The following is a 16,722-nucleotide window of genomic DNA, read 5'->3' as shown; positions in this document are numbered from 1 at the left end:
CAGCCCAGAGCCCGACGCGGGGCTCGAACTCACGGACCGCGAGATCGTGACCTGGCTGAAGTCGGACGCTTAACCGACTGCGCCACCCAGGCGCCCCTTATTTTTTTTTTTTTTTAATATTTCTTTATTTTTGAGAGAGAGACAGAGTGCAAGTGGGGGAGGGGCAGAGAGAGAGAGAGAGAGGGAGGGCTCAGGCTCCACACTGTCAGCACAGAGCCCAGCATGGGGCTCAAACCCCAGACCCTCAAGTTCACGACCTGAGCCAAAGTCGGACACTTAACCGACTGAGCCATCTAGATGCCCCGGCAGCTTGCCTTCCTATCCCCTCCCCACTACCCAGAAAAAATCCCAGACTCCAAACACAAATATGAGTAAGCAGTTATGAGTAAGCAGTTAGATTAATGATGATAAACTCCCCCCTCCTGCCTCTGTCCATTCTCTGCTCGTTTCCTTCAAGTGAGCATTTGCTCCCTTTAAAGCCACTTCCCCATCCAACACTTAGCAGCCCCCTCCTCCAACAAGGCACGTTCCGGAGAGGGGTCGTCATTGTCCTCTTTCTGATTCCAGCCCCAGTTAGTGTTACCCACTCAGCCGGACATCATGGGCTGAGGCCTAGGACTCCATAGAAGCCCCCCATCAAGCGGGTCCCAGGAAGCCAGGAAATGACTGGGTTTCTGTGTGTTTTCCTCCTTGAGCAGGGTGAAGGCCGTGTGGTATATGTTCGCAATCTCTCCAGTGACATGAGCTCCCGAGAGCTGAAGAGGCGCTTCGAAGTGTTCGGTGAGATTGTGGAGTGCCAGGTGCTGACGAGAAACAACAGGTGAGTCCGGTCAAGCTATTGCAGGAGAGGGGAGTGGGGAAGGGCAGGGGTCCCCATCCCGGGCCGGCCACACAAAAGATGCCAGAGAAGATTCGCAGAACAAATCTGATGAGATCCGCAGCCTGGACCTGGAGAGCCAGGTCCCACAGAAGGTCCAGTAACAACTGTGTGGCCCAATAATAAGCAGTAAACTCCCACTGATGGTTTGCTGACTGCCAGGCAAATCCTGTGCCTTCTCTTAAACGTTCTAACCTGCCTGTGACATATGCACTCATTCTTTCTATTGCTTTCCCTTCCCGGGCAGCTCAGACAGATTAACTGAGCAGCTAGTTAGTAGCAGAGTCAAATCTGCAGCTCTCATAGCTGCTTTAGGTCTCCACTCTGATATAGGGCAGCAAACAGCCCCCGGGGCTTAAAGGGACACTTACACAGGAACCACACTGCCCTGCAAGGACCCGTGTCACTCATGCCCCTCTGTTCCTCCAGAGCAGCCAGTTCAGACCCTTTATTCTGCTGGGAATCTTTGTTTCTCCTCACTCACCTGGGGAAGCAGCGTTCCTCCGTCAGGGAACCTGCATGCAGGAAGCATAGGCTGCACGTAAACGCACGACCTAGATGTCAAAACGTTGTCAGTTTTGAAATAACTCTAAAGTATCTCCCAGCGTATTTGCCAACTGAGCTTTGAAGGTTTTTAAATTCAAATTTAATAATCGTTTTAAAAACTTCAACGAGAAACTTGTTTCTACATAGGGATCATTACACAGGTCACATCCATTAAGGTGGCTCCAGAAAATAACAAGTGTTGGCAAGGATGTGGAGAAATCGGAACCCGGTGCACTGTTGGTGGGAAGGTAAAATGGTGCAGCCACACTGGAAAGTGGTATGGAGGTTCTTCAAAAAGTTAAATATAGAATTACCATCCGATCCAGCAATCCCACCCGTGGGTATACACTTAAGAGAACTGAAAACAAGAGATCTCAAAGAGATATTCGCACGCCCCTGTTTATAGGAGCATTATTCACAATAACCAAGAAGGGGGAACCACCCCCATGCCCATTGGCTCATAAATGGGGAAACAACGTGTAGTACATGCCAACAAAGGAATATTATTCAGCTTTAGAAAGGAAGGAAATCTTGGGCGCCCGAGTGGCTCCATCAGTTAAGCGTCCAACTTCAGCTCAGGTCATGATCTCATGCTCTGTGAGTTCGAGCCCCGTGTCGGGCTGTGTGCTGACAGCCGGAGCCTGGAGCCCCCTGTGGATTCTGTGTCTCCCTCTCTCTCTCTCTGTCTGCCCCTCCCCCGCTCATGCTCTGTCTCTCTCTGTCTCAAAAATAAATATTTTAAACATTAAAAAAAAAAAAAAGGCAGTCTGTCGCATGCTGCAAGCACGGATGAACCTTGACAATCATGGATAACCTCATTAGGCTATGTGAAGTAAGCAGCCACGAGGGGACAAATGCTATATGGGTTCCACTTCTGTGAGGTGTCGGCAGTAGTCAGATTCCTGGGAACAGCAAGCAGAGAAAGTGGAGATCCGTTCACAGCAGCATGAATACACTTAACACGACTGAATTGTACACTTGAAAACCATAAAAATGGTACTTTGTGTGTTCTGTGTTTTTACCACAACTTAAAAAGAGAAAGTCGTTACACAAATAGGATGGTTTTAAGTTCTGTGCAGTCTTCAGGACGTCAAACAAAGAGAACGAGCAAAAATAAAGCAAGCAGGCTTGGACGTTGAAAGAGGCAGAAGGGGTCCAACCTTGGCCTAGTTCAGAGAGGTGTCAGGAAATGTGAGCCAGCTGAGTACTTATTAGGCGCCTAGTGTCAGTAAGCCTGTCGCGAGCCGTAGCAGAAGTCCACATTGTCTCTGCCCTGAGGAGTGCACGCAGCAGAGGGACAGATCGGTCAGGATTCTTTTTCTTGCTGTTTGTGGAGCTGAGGAGCTGGGGAAAGGACCCACCTTAGGCCCCCCTTCGCCTCAGCACCCTTCTCAAGCAGGCTTCCCTCGGGTGGCAAAATGGCCGCCTCCACGTCTAAGCTACGTACCTCCTAACCAGGGGCAGCAGGAGTCTCCCTCACAGTTGGGGCCAAGAGCTGGGATGCACTCTTTGAGGCTCTGCTTTGGGCGACAGGCTCATCCTTGAATGCATCACTGTGGCCATGGAGGGCCACCATCGCGTGACATCCCCTGGTGCCCTGAGCCCGGCTGAACACGTGGCCCAGTTGCTGAGCAAGCAGAGAGGTGTTCACCGTAAAGGACGATGTGTACAGAATGCCAGCTGTACTAGGGAAGGGGGAGGCTAAGTCAGCAGCAGCCAAGGTGCTGGTAGCTGAGGCTGGCTTTGAAGGAGGCAGGAGGGAAGCGTGGGGGCCTAGGTGCCACAGGTCCAAGAGAAGTACATCAGCTTTCCTGGTGGGAGGCCTGAGTTTAAATGCCCTGCCTGCCATTGCCTTGGGGCAAATTCTGAACTCCGCAGAGCCTGTTTTCCTCATCCCTGAGCGGGGAGAAAATGCCAGTGGCCACTGGCAGGGTGATCTGAAGAGGGAGGCGCCCGGCAGACGTTCTGGGAATCACCTGCTCTTACTGTTCTCGCACAGTGGAGGTCAGCCTAGCGACTGCCCTCATCTGTATTGGGGCGGGCGGGGGGCAAGCGGCCATGGTCACTGAATCAGTGTGGCTTTCTGCTCTGCCTCTGGTAATGGGTGGTCTGAGGGTATGAATCAAGCTGGCCCAGTAACATGCTCCCCCTGACCTCTCCCCACAGAGGCGAGAAGTATGGCTTCATCACCTACCGGTGTTCTGAGCACGCTGCCCTGTCTCTGAGGAATGGCGCTGCCCTGCGGAAACGCAACGAGCCCTCCTTCCAGCTGAGCTACGGAGGGCTCCAGCACTTTTGCTGGCCCAGACACACTGACTATGGTAAGTACACAAGGCCCCGCCACCTTCCAGTGAGACCCAAGGCATGAGGGGCAGTGACCCCCTTTAATGAAACCCACACCCAAAGCCCCCTCTGGACCCAGTTCCCACACCAAAGCTCTAATGTGCCGATTGGGTAACTTTGCAGCCACTTTGCCTGGAGGCCGCCATCTTGCTTTTCTTCTGGTCTCTGGTCCATCTTGTCCTCTCCCAAGACTGGTACCAGATTCAGGCCTCCTGTGGCCACTTGGAAGGTCTAGTCTTGTGTTCATAGCCAGCTGGTAGAATGATGGTTACTGTCTCTTTGACCTCACGGGGCCAGTGGCTGCACTGCCGCCTTGAGGGGCATTCCATGGTGACCCCAACAGGCAGCAGGCAGCCTTGTCCATTAATGGGCCACAATGAAATAATATTGTCACCGTGCTCTCACATTTGGAGAGGAGTTGGTGAAGAAGGACAAAGAAGTACAATTTAGGAGAGAATTATCTGTAGAGGAGAGTCTGACACGGGCTCCGTAGTAAGGGGGTGAGTGTGGGTAAACCGAGGAGGATTCCAGGCCGGGCAGTGCTCCACCTGGCTGCACGGCCACCCATGGGGACCTGCTTCCGTATCTCTACAATGAGGGCATCCTAGCTCTGGTGGCCACCTTCCGTGACCTCCGCAGCGGTTCACTAACCAGCAGGAAGCTCTTAGGGAAATAGATGAATGGGATATCAGAGCTAGGAAGGAGCTCTAGGGTGCTCTGGTTCAGGCCACCCCATTCTAGAAACAGGGCAGCCGAGGCCGAGAGACACTGACGACAGGGCAGAGGGGTGTCACGGTAGAATGGCAAAGGTGATTCTTGCTGTCTGGTGTTCTTGGAGGCCTGGGGGCCACATGCACCCCATGGGGCTGACCCCAGTGGCAGATTTTCTGATCGCCTGGCCTTTCTGAGTGGCTCACTGCCTTCCCCTCTCCTTGACTCCTCCACCCCCTGCCCAGATTCCAATTCAGAAGAGACCCTTCCTGCATCCGTGAAAAACAAGTACGAAGCCATGGATTTTGACAGCTTACTGAAGGAGGCCCAGCAGAGCCTGCATTGATAACAGCCTTAACCTTCGAGGAATACCTCAATACCTCAGACAAGGCCCTTCCAATATGTTTACGTTTTCAAAGAAATTAAGTATATAAGAAGGCGAGAGAGCGAGCGCGTGAGAGAACACACGTGAGAGAGACACTTGAGACTGCTGTCCTTTTAAAAAAAAAAAAAAAATCAATGTTTACATTGAACAAAGCTGCTTCTGTCTGTGAGTTTCCATGGTGTTGATGTCCCACTGCCACTTAGTGTCCTCGCTTCCGGCGGGTGGCCCCGGGTGCGCCTCCAAGTGCTGGGTCAGTCACCCATCTCCCCCTTCCTTCCCGACCGACTTCCCTCGTAGACGTGCAGCCGTGTCCACCATAACATTTCTTGTCCGTAGTATGTGATGATGAAATTGTTACTCGTGAATAGAATCAGGATTATAAACACATTTTTAATTGAAGAAAAAAAAAAGTATATCCTTCAAATAACGTATTTATGGCTCAGATGTACTGTGCCTGGGATTATCGTATCGCTTCCTTGATTTTTTAACTATGCACTGTCGCGAGGTGTTTGCCACTGAGCTGCTCCGCTCCCTCTGCCAGAATGCTTGAGAGGCGCCGGGCGGCCGGGAGGCTGATCCCCAGGGAAGTGCGGCCTGCAGCCGCAACGAGGAGCAGAGGGGAGAGGTTTCTGGGACTTCTCTGCCGTGCTCTGCCCTTGGTGTCTCACTGAACAAGGGTGGGTCCAGTTAGAGTCAGAACCCTCACCTGGTGCCAGCTCGTGCCTGGAGCTTGCGCCTGGCCTGGCGCACTCGGATCCTGGCGGACCTCGTGAGGAAGGCAGGGGTGAGCTGCACTGTTCTTGTTTTTCCAGGTGAGGCGGGCAGTGCCCCAAGAGGTGAGATGACGGGCCCGAGGTCCCACGGCCAGTGGGAGGGCAGAGCGGTGCCCCAGCCCAGGCCTCCTGATTCCTGGTCCCATGCTCCTGCAGTAGTGGGGTAAAGATCTAAAGTCACAGGGGACTGGTAGAGGTGAGTTGAGCGGCATTGGGCCCCAGACTAGAAGTCTCCGGGCTCACTTTGAGGGTTAAGTCACCAACTGCCTTGCCAGGATTAGGCGGGTTTAGACTTGGACCTGCGTCTGGATCCAGAGGGCTCTGTGGACATGCCATGAGAGCTTCAGTGACACGCCTGGGATGGCACAGGCAGGGTGATCCAAAAGCAGCCGTCCTTGCTGGGGCCAGCCACCAACCCATCCCACTCCGACCGGCTTGTCTTTCCCTTTCCCTCACCTGGAAAGTCGCTTCGGTGGATGGGGCAGGGGTAGCAGGAGGGCATGTGAGGACCGAGGGTGGATAAGACCATCTCCAAGGTCCTTTGCCATCCAGACAACATTCTGATTGGGCTTTACCGTAAACTTGATGTTCTTGAGTGATGTCAAGCCATGTCCAGCTTGGATGTTGTGCAGGTGCCTTGGGAAAGCGTGGCCAAGCTGGGTGTGAGCTCATTGCTTCTGCCTCAGACAGAGTGGCTCCAGTTTAATCTCGTTCATATATCAGGGTCCCTTGGGAAGTTTCTGTCTTAAAAAGAAAAGAAAAGGAAAGAGAAAAAGTCCTGCTTGCTTTAACAGTGTTTGAAATTGACTCATTAAACTAAACAAGCTAATTTAATCTTTTGCTACTGCCAGGCTTTAGAACTTTGAGAATTGGTAGTTGATTTTTTTTTTTAAAGATTATCAAGTACCTTAGTAGGTATACTGGGAAAGTGAGCTTGTCCTGGGAGGTGAGAATACTCCCAGCCCACAGAGAAGACCGGAGGAAACAGGCTTTAGAAAGGATAGGGAATTTGAGCTCCTGGGGATCAAGTCACTTGACCGCTCTGGGCCCCCACATTCTTTTCTCTGAAATGGACTGAGGGGAAGTAGGCAAGTTGATCTCCAAGGTTCCTGCCGGCTCTGAGAGTCTTAGCTTCTGTGAAGGTGGGATCTAGCTCGGGATGGCAAATACATATATGGCACATATACCACTACTCCCACCTCCTTGGCCAGTGGCAGACATAACTAATCGACCACAGCACTCATGTTCTTTGAGCTTGGTCATACTAACTATTAGAATCCTCAACACAGTGCTCTGGGCAGCCATTTACTAACGGATCAGAGTTTAACCTGGTCTGATCTTCGAAAGGTTCCCATTATACAGAACCAAATGGTGGCTGGGTTTCACGTCGGCCCATCCCTATCGCTTCCTGATCTGTGAGAGAAAATCCCCCTAAGGCCATTCGTTGGCACAGGACTCGCAATAATACTGTGACACATGACCCCCACTTGAGTGGGGGGAGCAAATGGAATAGCGGACATGAAATGTTTGAGGGAGGCGGGGTTTGTGAGGATGAACCAAGAAAGGGACTATCCACAGCACAGACCTGAACATTGTAAATTCCTTTAATAGCTATTCACTGCCTAGCATACAGTAGGCACATAAATAAATGGTTATGGAATGCAATAGAATAGAATTTAAATCTGTCTGCTGCCCCCACTGCGTCCTGATTTGCACCAAGGAGTATGCTGAGGTTTTATCCTGTGGAAGCCAATAGGAAGGAGCTCTAGATTCAGAGTCTGGAAGAGCTGGGTTGAGGCCTGGCTCCACCAAGAACTTGCTTTGTGACCTTGCTAAGTCACAGAGTCCCTCCCCCACCCTTCTGCACCAGAAAGAGTTGGCCTGGAGGTTGCCTAAGCCGCTCCTACATACAAGACCAGTCTCTCTCTCCTGTCTTCTGGGTCAGCCGAGGCTGCCCTTCCCAGTCAGGTTAACACAGGACCCTTGAGGTTACTTAGATACTGGCCCTTGAGCAGAGTCGAGATCTGCGCACGGCGTTGGGAGGTAACGTGCCTAAAGTCAGGGCTGGCCGCTGGCGGGAGAGGATGTCTGCCGAGAGCATCCCGCAGGGTTTCTGCTTGCCATCCCGTCCACAAAAGGCTGCAAGTTCTTCTAAAATTGACCAACCCTGCAGATAACCTCTATCTGGACGACTCATTCGGTGCTGTGTATTATTAACCAAGGAGACTCCGGGGTTCCTCCAGGAAAACTAGGCAACCTTGGTCTCTTGCCCACCACATTAAGGAGTAACCCAGAGGGAGCAGCTGCTATTGGCAACCATCTCATCGTAGCTCTGTCCTCGTATTTGCTCTGGATGATGTTTACATGTGATTGCCATAAAAGCTTACTGTAGACCGTGTCGACAGCTGCCCGCGCCGGGCAGGTTGTACTGTCCGTCCCTGTGCTGTGCTGGTGTTTGCAAAAATGTCCGATCCAACCGCTAAGTGGAATTCTTCCATCTCCTTCCTCAGTCGGTACAAGGCTGAATCAGAATCCTCACGCTTGGGGGTTCTGGTGACCGAAGGAAAATGCATCAAAGAGGTAAAGAATATGAGTGGATGGAGTGCAGAGAAGGCCCCCACCCCCCGTAGCCCCTCACATCTTGCTCCCAAGCCAGGAAACTGGTCCAAGAGCACGAGTTAGGGGTCTGCATCCGCCGTGAGGTCTTGCAGTGCTGCGTGGTGACTGTGCTCAGGGGAGAGGCAGGGCTTCCGGGGCTCTGGGGGCAGGAGGAGGAAGGGAGGAGAGCTCTGAGCTGCAAACACTCAGCGCCCAAGTCCTGACGCAGGAAAAGATGCACTAAGAGGTCTCTTGTTGCATAAAGCCTCTGCTTGTTGATGTGTTGAGAGCAGTGTCTTCTAGGCATGCGCAACATGCGTGCCGAGGCCACCGTGCAAGCGGCGGCTGGGGGCGGCAGGGAGGGTGTTGACACACGGTCCTTCTGCATGGACAGGTGAGAACCTCATCCCAAGCCTTGGGCTCAGTTGAAATCACAGCTGAGCCTGAAGCTTGAGAGATGGGCCGTCCCGGTTGTGAAGCGGAATCAGCCCTGGAGGATTGGTTGATCTGACTCACATCAAAACGGCAGTGTTTTTCTTAGCATTGAGATCTAGCAGCTACCCTCAGATCTAAGGGAAGAAATCGCGTGTGCGGTAGCAAATAAAGTGAACCTCGTGGTTTTGTTGGCCAAAGAAGAGGGACCCCCTCACCCCTTCCCACCGGGGCGGAAGGAAAGCAGCTAGTGCTTATGTGCAATATGTTTAAGCCGGTCCCCAAGTCAAGTCCCCGTGGTGTTTGCCCGCGGGGCAGACAGGGCTCCGGGGCTGTTTGCTGAGTCCGGAAGTACAGGGTAAATGGAGGGAGAGCTCGGGAGCTGGGAAGCCCACGTGGCCCAAAACAGACGCTGGGTGTGGGGAGACCCCTGGGAGCCGGCTGCAGGACGTCCAGGAAGTAGGCAGAGGCTGACTTTGCATTGAACCAATAAAAGCACTTTGAGAAAACCACAACCCTTCAGCCTGGCTCCATGTTTCTACGCTGGCAAAGATGGGTCTCCTTTGGCTTGAGTGAGGTACTCTCCCAGGGATTGGGATGGGGTCGGGAGTGGGGCTGGTATGAGGGAGGAGAGAGATGCCTTCCTAAATAGCAGCAGGAAAGGCCAGCCCTTTGCTGGCCCTTTTGTTGGAGGCCCTAGAGATGGGGAACGGTGAGTTTAGATCTTGGTACCTATTTTTATATATGTATAAAAAGTTGAAACAGCCCAGCTGACATCAAATGGGTTTACAGAGCAAGTCATTCAACTATAAGCCATCTCAGTGAGAAACCTGATGTTTCTTACTTGCTGTGTGATCCGGGGCCTCTGTTCCCTCATCTAACGGATGAGAATATTGGATGGAATGAGCACTCAAGTCCCTTTCGAACCCGCTAGGCTCAGGTTACCAGCCGGGAGGCTCAGGAACCCGTCACTCACCCGTGAACCGGATCCCATTCTCTGGCCGCGCCCAGCTCGTGTTCAGGGTGCGAGTTCTCTGCCAGGTAACCAACCAGCAGCAGACTCGAACCCACGTGGTCCTGGCCGAGTTACCTTGTATGAGGAGGCCAGCTCCCCAGGACAGATCTAAGCCATAGTTTCTCGTGGGGATGGTGAGAAGTTCAACCCCGACTTGGCTGGGTGGCGATGTCACATCTCCCATCGGCCTCGTTGTCATCATCCCCGCGGAACAGCTTTTAATCCGAATGTTGTGACCGCTTGGCTGTTTCTCTCTTGCTCTCGGACAATACTAGCAATACACTTGTTTTTTCAAAAGAGCTTAACTTAGGCACTTTTCACACGTTTCCTTCAAATGATTGTAAAACATACGGGGCGACAGGAGGCATCGATCACACTGCATGTGTTTAGGGCAGCTTCTGCTTTTTGTTTCTCTAGTGATACAGCAGTGGTGGCTGAGGCTTTGAGACCTCGGGGGACGGATTTTCAGATATTCTGTTTCGTCAGAGTGCCTTGCACATCTGGAAGCAGCAGGGCGGTCCGACTGCCCCACCCGGGGGCGCGGAAAACCCGGTTTTGTAGGTGGTCAGTCCCCGGGCAGAGCGACGCCACGAAAGACGTGTTTATGTAGCTAGAACCCGCTCTGTGCTGCGTGTTTTGTCAAAGGAGCCTGCAAGGGAGCCTCAAAGAGTCTCTTCTTCCCCTTTGCCAGCCTTGCTTTATGGGTGACTTTTGAAGGGATTGGTCGGCTTCCACCTCAGCACTTTGCCTTATCGACGTCTGGTCGCCCTCTAGTGGCCAAAGACTGTACCCACCAGCTTCCCAGATGGAAGGCAAATAAATCCTTTCGGCCCCCTTGCTGTGCAACACCAACTTTGGGAATTCTGTGTAATGGCCTGAGTGAACTGTCTATGTGTTTAGAGCCCAGTGTCACGCCAGTCAGAAGACTGCAGAAGCAACCGCTTAGCAGACTCTGGCACAGACCGAGAAGCACACTAGTTATCCTGTGGGCAAAGGAGACAGGAGTGGACCCTGTGTCCGGGTGCCCGGGAGGGGTTTGCTGTAACTGCAATACTGGCATCCCAGCTGCTGACCTTGTTAAGCGAACCTCTGCTGGGTTGGGTGGCCCGCCCTGTACCCTCGGGATGAGCAAAGAGGTTGCTAGTGAGGAGACCGGGGGGGCGGGGCGGGGGGGGGAGGGGACTGGCCATGGCCTTGGATACGGTCCACTGAATAGCCAAACAGGTTTTTTTGTTTGTTTGTTTGTTTGTGTTTGTGTTTTGTATTTCAAACTCTTGTCGAGTGTTTTTGTGTTAGGAATAAAAAGTCATAAACTCTCCCCAACTTTGTTTCTTGAGGGGTGTTCTGATTCCAATGGAAACAGGTTGGAAATCTCCAGGGGAGTGTGGTCACGGTGGTCAGCGGGACAGGGAGGTGGACCGCTTGGATTTCCGGATGGTTTCTGGAGGCCATGACCATCCAGAAGTCTGGCTTGGTGCCGTCCGCTCTGGAAATTCACACCCACCCCCTCGTGCCACGGTATTAGCATTGGCTTTGAGCGTCGGCTTCCTCCAGAGGCAGCTGCTAATGTTGAAATCAACTCAAGATCCCTCTCCCCGACCCCAGGTTTCTAAAAGACTGTGTCTGTAGCTAGCCTTAATCGACTGGGCGAGGTGGTCCCTATGGTCCCTTCCAGCATTTCCAAATCTTGGACTCAAATCCTTTTCTCTTGGTGTGACCATGCAGCCTAGAGAATTCTGAGCAATAGGGAGCCAGGGCTTTCCCCGGCTCTGTGACAGGGTTAAACCAGGGAATGGCTAAACTTGTCAGGTTTGGGCATCCCCAGGGGTACTACCGTAGGGGGCATTATTTATTAGGAGGCTCAACAAGGTAACTACAGCCTGGGGTGCATGAGCGCAAGGCTGTGTGTGTGCGTATAGGTGTGTATTTGTGTGTGTGTGTGTGTGTGCGCGCGTGTGCGTGTCTGTCTGTCTGCACGTGTGCACGCCTGTGTGTGTGTGTATGTGTGGAATTACATTGATGCATTTCTTGAGAAAGGTGCAAGAATTTCACCTACACAGAGGGACACATCTGCTTTGTTATTTATAATAGAAAGCTAAATTTTAATTTTTTAAAGGACACTGCTAATGATTGAGAATCGAGTTTTTAGTTTTGCTATTTTTTTTAATTGGTAGAGGATTTTTATATATTTTTTCCATTTCGTTGGGTTGTGTCCTTATTTATATAAATACTTTATCTGTAAGAGGCAAGGAAGAAACCTTCTTTGCTTTTAATTATTGTGGTCGTCATGGTCCCTATTTTATTTCCGGTGTGATTTATCTGTCTCACCTTCTAAATGAGAAACTGTTTTCCTGTATTTGTACATTGTCAGATTCTATAGTTTCATAGATAATTTAACCAAATTGCTCTATGTATTATTCTTTCGTGAGTATAAAGTTCTATTTTAACGTCTGTAAATACTTCAGAACTGGCTTCTTTTCTCAGACTCCTACTATGGAGTTATTGTTTACATCACAAAAACTGTAGAATCTCTATGCTCATGTACTGTAAATAGTGAAGTGATCTGCTTATAAATAAACTGAACAAATACACTATGGAGATTAAAAAGAAAACACCACCCACAGCCCCAGTGAGATGTGTCTTTATTTGCGTGCTCGTTGAGGGACACCCTGGCCACTAAATGGGAAAAGGATTCTAGTTCCACGGTCGCTTTCTCAGAGAGGACCGGGGTCAGGTGTGCCCCCCAAGCCCCCCAAAACTCTCTGGGTTCACGTTTCCTTCCTTCACAGCACATTTCATGGCTCTTGCGAACCATTCAGACTCAGTCTCCCACAACAGTCATTCTAGGACCAGCTTTTTGCCAGGACTTTTAGAACGCTCTCCCGCTTTCTGAACAAGGACCTCCTTGTCTGGCTGTATCAACTTTTCCACACAAGCTCACTAATGACACATGCTGAAGGAGATACTTTGACATTATGTTTTCAAGCAAAAACCCTCACCGACGGACGACAACAGTACGGTTTCTGGTTAAAAACAAAGTTTCTGGTCAGAGGATATGAAGAACAGACTCAAATTGTGTGCTTCATTTGGGTGAGTTTGAAATGTTTTCCTTTGCTCACTTCCAGCAAGGGTGGTGAAGAAACGGCATCTTCTAAGACCCTCTGTCTTGGATGTCCTCCGTTTCATGCTTTCTCGGGGGTCGCTTTTATTTTGCCTGAAAACTGCTTTACCTTTATTTATTCTTTTCAAATAATTTTTTAACGTTTAGTTATTTTTGAGGGAGAGAGAGACAGCACGAGCGAGGGGACGGGCAGAGAGAGGGAGACACAGAATCCGAAGCAGGCTCCAGGCTCCGAGCTGTCAGCACAGAGCCCGACGCGGGGCTCGAACCCACGAGCCGCGAGATCATGACCTGAGCCGAAGTCGGACGCTTAACCGACTGAGCCACCCAGGCGCTCCTTAACTTTATGTTTTAAGTGCAGTTTAAGTGCAAGATACCCGTGGATATTGATGTGCCCCCAAAGGGTTGAGACGTTGGTGAAGAAAATCACACGTACCCAAGACCAAGTACAATCAGCCATTCCATTCTGTGTTATGTGCAAACTGGTTTCAAGTTGTTTGTTTCCTACATAAACTCTCTCTCGTTTTGAGGTGATTTATTTTCTCCATCTGGAAACGGTTTGGATTTCTGCAGTCGGAAAGGAACACATCGCAATTATTTCCCATTCAGATGAATGGGGATGTTTCCCCTTAGCAGCAGGCTTCTGTGACTTGAGTTAGTCTTTAGAGAGGTTTTCCGTGTGCGTGATCGCTCAGAAGCTGTCGCCCCCTTGCTGGATGGTAAAATCCAGGAAAGCAGGGCTGCTTCTCTATTCATGGCAGGGTGCCCAGCCCTATTAGTCAGGAGTTCCTGAATGGACGCGTGAGTGGATCCTATCCATGGCCTGATGACTGCACACACAGCTAGGGAGGCCCCCGAGCCACAGAGTCGCGGAAATAATGCCCTCAAGGATGCATTCAATGGTGCCAGAAATAGCCCGGGAGATTTAGAGGCTCGAGACCTACATTTGAGACGCAACTCTGCCACGTCTGTGTTGTGCAAACTTCGACAAGCCACCTCTTTGGTCCCTGGTTTCCCTGAGTATGAGGCAAGATGAATTGCCTAGGTGAACTCAGGTCCCTTATGTTTTAAAGGAGCTGATGGTCAGAAGCAGGATGGTGCAGGGAAAATGGGTTACAAGCCAGGAGGGTAGTGACAGCTGTCTGGCTTTGGGTCTTACCCTCCATCTCGTACCAGCTGGTCGTCTTTGGGTAGGTTTCTTAACCTCTCTGAGTATCTTCATCCTGTGATAAATGGGGCTAGCGATCGTCTCTACCCTGTAGCGTTGGGAGGATGAAATTGGACCGTGAACAGTACCCAGGACATCACAGGAGGTACTTAATTCAACGTAAGGTGCAGTCCTTGTATGTGGTTCCCTTGGTGCTAACCAGAGCCCTATGAGAGGTGTGGCGAGGACTGTGACCCTCAGTTGGCAGACGGGGAGGGCTGAGGCTGGGAAGAATGGAGGGAACCTGCCCAAGAAGTAAAGCCAGGACCGGCAGCAGCGGGTGTATTTCCAGGGTGACACCTCTCCTCTTTGCCCTGCCACTTAACCACTACATGTGGCCTGCCTAGGGACATGTCTCTTTAAAGACCGCTGCTCTGAGAGGGTCAAGTTCCGGAAAGCAGAACATCTAGCTTGAGAGTTAAAAGATGAGGATTCAGGACCCACCTGTTTAGTGACATCTAAACTTGGAAAGTGTGAAACTTGTGGGGCACCTGGGTGGCTTAGTCAGCTAAGTGTCCCACTCTTGATTTCAGCTCGGGCCACGATCGCACGGTTCGTGAGTTTGAGCCCCGCATCGGGCTCTGTGCTGACAGCGTGGAGCCTGCTTGGGATTCTCTTTCTCCCTCTCTCTCTCAGTCCCTACCTTGCTTGCACTCTCTCTCTCTCTCAAAATAAATAAACTTAAAAAAAAAAACAAAACACTTAAACGTGTGAAACTTGTTTGGACAAACCAACTAATAAAGACGTTTGTGTGACAGCAGGGGAGAGGCAATGAAGGATGGGTGTGGTCAGTTGGGTTCCCCAGAAAGCAGCCTCCGCAGTGGTCTTTGCAGGATGTTTATTAAGGGGTGCCCACAGGACCAACACCTGGGGCAGGGAAGGGAGCGGGGATGGGCAGAGGGAGAGGCCGAGCTGTGACGGAGCCCCGGCGACGGCCGTGGTGACCCCACCGAGTCCTGGAACTGGAATGGCCCTGTGGAGTTGTCCTGGGTTGGGCCCACACGGCCAGGCCTTAACACCTGGCATAGGTCTGTCATGGGCGTAGGCCATCCGGGGAAGGCCGTGACCTTGGGTCAAGGATCTCCCTGCAGCTGCGGGAATCTCCGAGGGACAGCTGTGGGGACCCCACATCCTTTACTCTTCAGGAAAGGGTCTGCACAGCTCATCACAGCATCGACCACCCCTCGATATCAGGTGTTCATTCGCTGCATGTGATAATGATGGGGTTATATTAGAAAACGCCCGGATGTTTTTAAAGATGTGTAATGGAGGAGCGAAATGATACGTCTGAAATGTGCTGGTAAATACTTCAGGTAAGGGGTCCCTGGCTGGCGCAGTCTGAAGAGCAGAAGACCCTTGATCTCGGGGTTGTGAGTTCGAGTCCCACATGGGGGGTAGAGATTACTTAAATGAGTAAACTTAAAAACAAAATACCATCAAGCTGAAAAGAAAAATGACTTCAGCTAAGGGAAAAAATGCGAAAGAAATGGAAAAGGATGGGTGATTGGTTTTTGCGCAAGAGAAAAGTACTCAAAACTGGAAAAAAAAAATGATGGAAAGAAAAACCACTAGATAGGATGTAAGCTAAGTTCTCGTTCCGCTTTCAAGTCCTAGGACTCTTTTACTTCTCAAGAAGGTTTTTGGGTTTCCGCCGGCTTGGGGGCATCTCTTTCCACGAGGGTGGGACCATTCTGGTCAGCTGATGCCCGGCTGGGCTACTGGATGCAGCAGGACTTGGATGCTGGTGCGCCCCCTGCTGGACCGGGGTTGCCCCCGGGCTGATTTCCCGCCGCCGCTGCGGACAAGAAAGAGAATACACCGGGTGAGAGGAGGCGCGCGCTTCCCTTTCGCCCTGGTTTAGACCAAGAGTTGCAAACTCGGGGGCTTTCGGAGGCCAACAGGTAACCAACCACACATGCAGAAGGTGAGCCACGTGTCAGGAGAATCCGAGGAACCAAGGCCGTTTCTCTACACTAAGAAAAAGGGAACCACTATGGTGATGATAAATGACCCACCAACACTCGGCACGCTGTCTGGGAGACAGCAGTGGGTGGTGTCGAGACGGTGGCAAACCAGAGCGATCCCCTAGCCTGTCTAAAGGGGGCATTTGCCACTCAGCTCCAGCTAATCGTTGTCCTGCAGAAAAGCAGACTGGTGTGGCCAAATACTGATATATACATTTTTTTTTCTTAAAGAAATGTTGGAGATTTGGATGTTCAAAATCGGAAATATCCCACTTTTAAAACGCGGACAGCGAATTCACGCGAACAGAATGCAGGCCAAACAAAAGACATCTGCAGGCTTCGAGTTTGCACAGAGCTGCCGCTAGCCCAAAAGATAATTTGCAAATGAGAAAAAGATGCCTCGTCCTCCGGACACTTTACTGCCATTTCTGGAAAATTGTAATAACCGTACAAATCTATGATGACTGTCACGGATAGGACACTGGGGCCGTGCAGACGGCACGGCTTGCAAAACGTAAATGGTAGCCCCACATTTGCAGCCACCAGGTTAGAATCACCCCACGATGCCCCGAGCAGAACTGGAGCCATGACACTGTCCGCGTTACCAAGGTGGGCAGAGGGGCAGGTGTGCAGAGGAGGGAAGTCAGAGGGGGGCCAGGACTACATGTCATGTCCCACGACGGAACTGGACCCACACAATCAGTAAAAGAAATGACTGGAGGGAGGGAGAATGTGCTCTCAGTTGGGAAG

At 51.3% G+C, this 16,722-nt stretch overlaps 2 protein-coding genes across 3 annotated transcripts in view; one reads left to right on the top strand and one right to left on the bottom strand.

Annotated features, from left to right (window-relative positions):
* The window catches only part of PPARGC1B (PPARG coactivator 1 beta), a 111,982-nt gene extending 99,679 nt beyond the window's left edge, over window positions 1–12,303 (top strand). The window contains exons 10-12 of one of the 2 annotated variants that reach the window (XM_043598182.1): window positions 699–820; window positions 3,590–3,744; window positions 4,723–12,303. In XM_043598182.1, the coding sequence (XP_043454117.1) occupies window positions 699–820; window positions 3,590–3,744; window positions 4,723–4,823 (378 nt within the window). In that variant the 3' untranslated portion in view covers window positions 4,824–12,303. Of the gene's footprint in view, window positions 1–695; window positions 821–3,589; window positions 3,745–4,722 lie in introns of both variants that reach the window. The other variant, XM_043598177.1, reaches the window with a different exon arrangement.
* Window positions 12,304–14,829: 2,526 nt separating this feature from the next.
* PDE6A (phosphodiesterase 6A) overlaps window positions 14,830–16,722 on the bottom strand; it is a 64,123-nt gene continuing 62,230 nt past the window's right edge. The window contains exon 22 of the mRNA XM_043598173.1: window positions 14,830–15,803. Coding sequence (XP_043454108.1) covers window positions 15,724–15,803 — 80 coding nt within the window. The 3' untranslated portion in view covers window positions 14,830–15,723. The remainder of the gene's footprint in view (window positions 15,804–16,722) is intronic.

The sequence above is a fragment of the Prionailurus bengalensis genome, chromosome A1 (genome assembly GCF_016509475.1).
Source record: "Prionailurus bengalensis isolate Pbe53 chromosome A1, Fcat_Pben_1.1_paternal_pri, whole genome shotgun sequence".
Lineage (NCBI taxonomy): Eukaryota > Metazoa > Chordata > Mammalia > Carnivora > Felidae > Prionailurus > Prionailurus bengalensis.
This window is presented reverse-complemented; position numbering and strand designations above follow the sequence as displayed.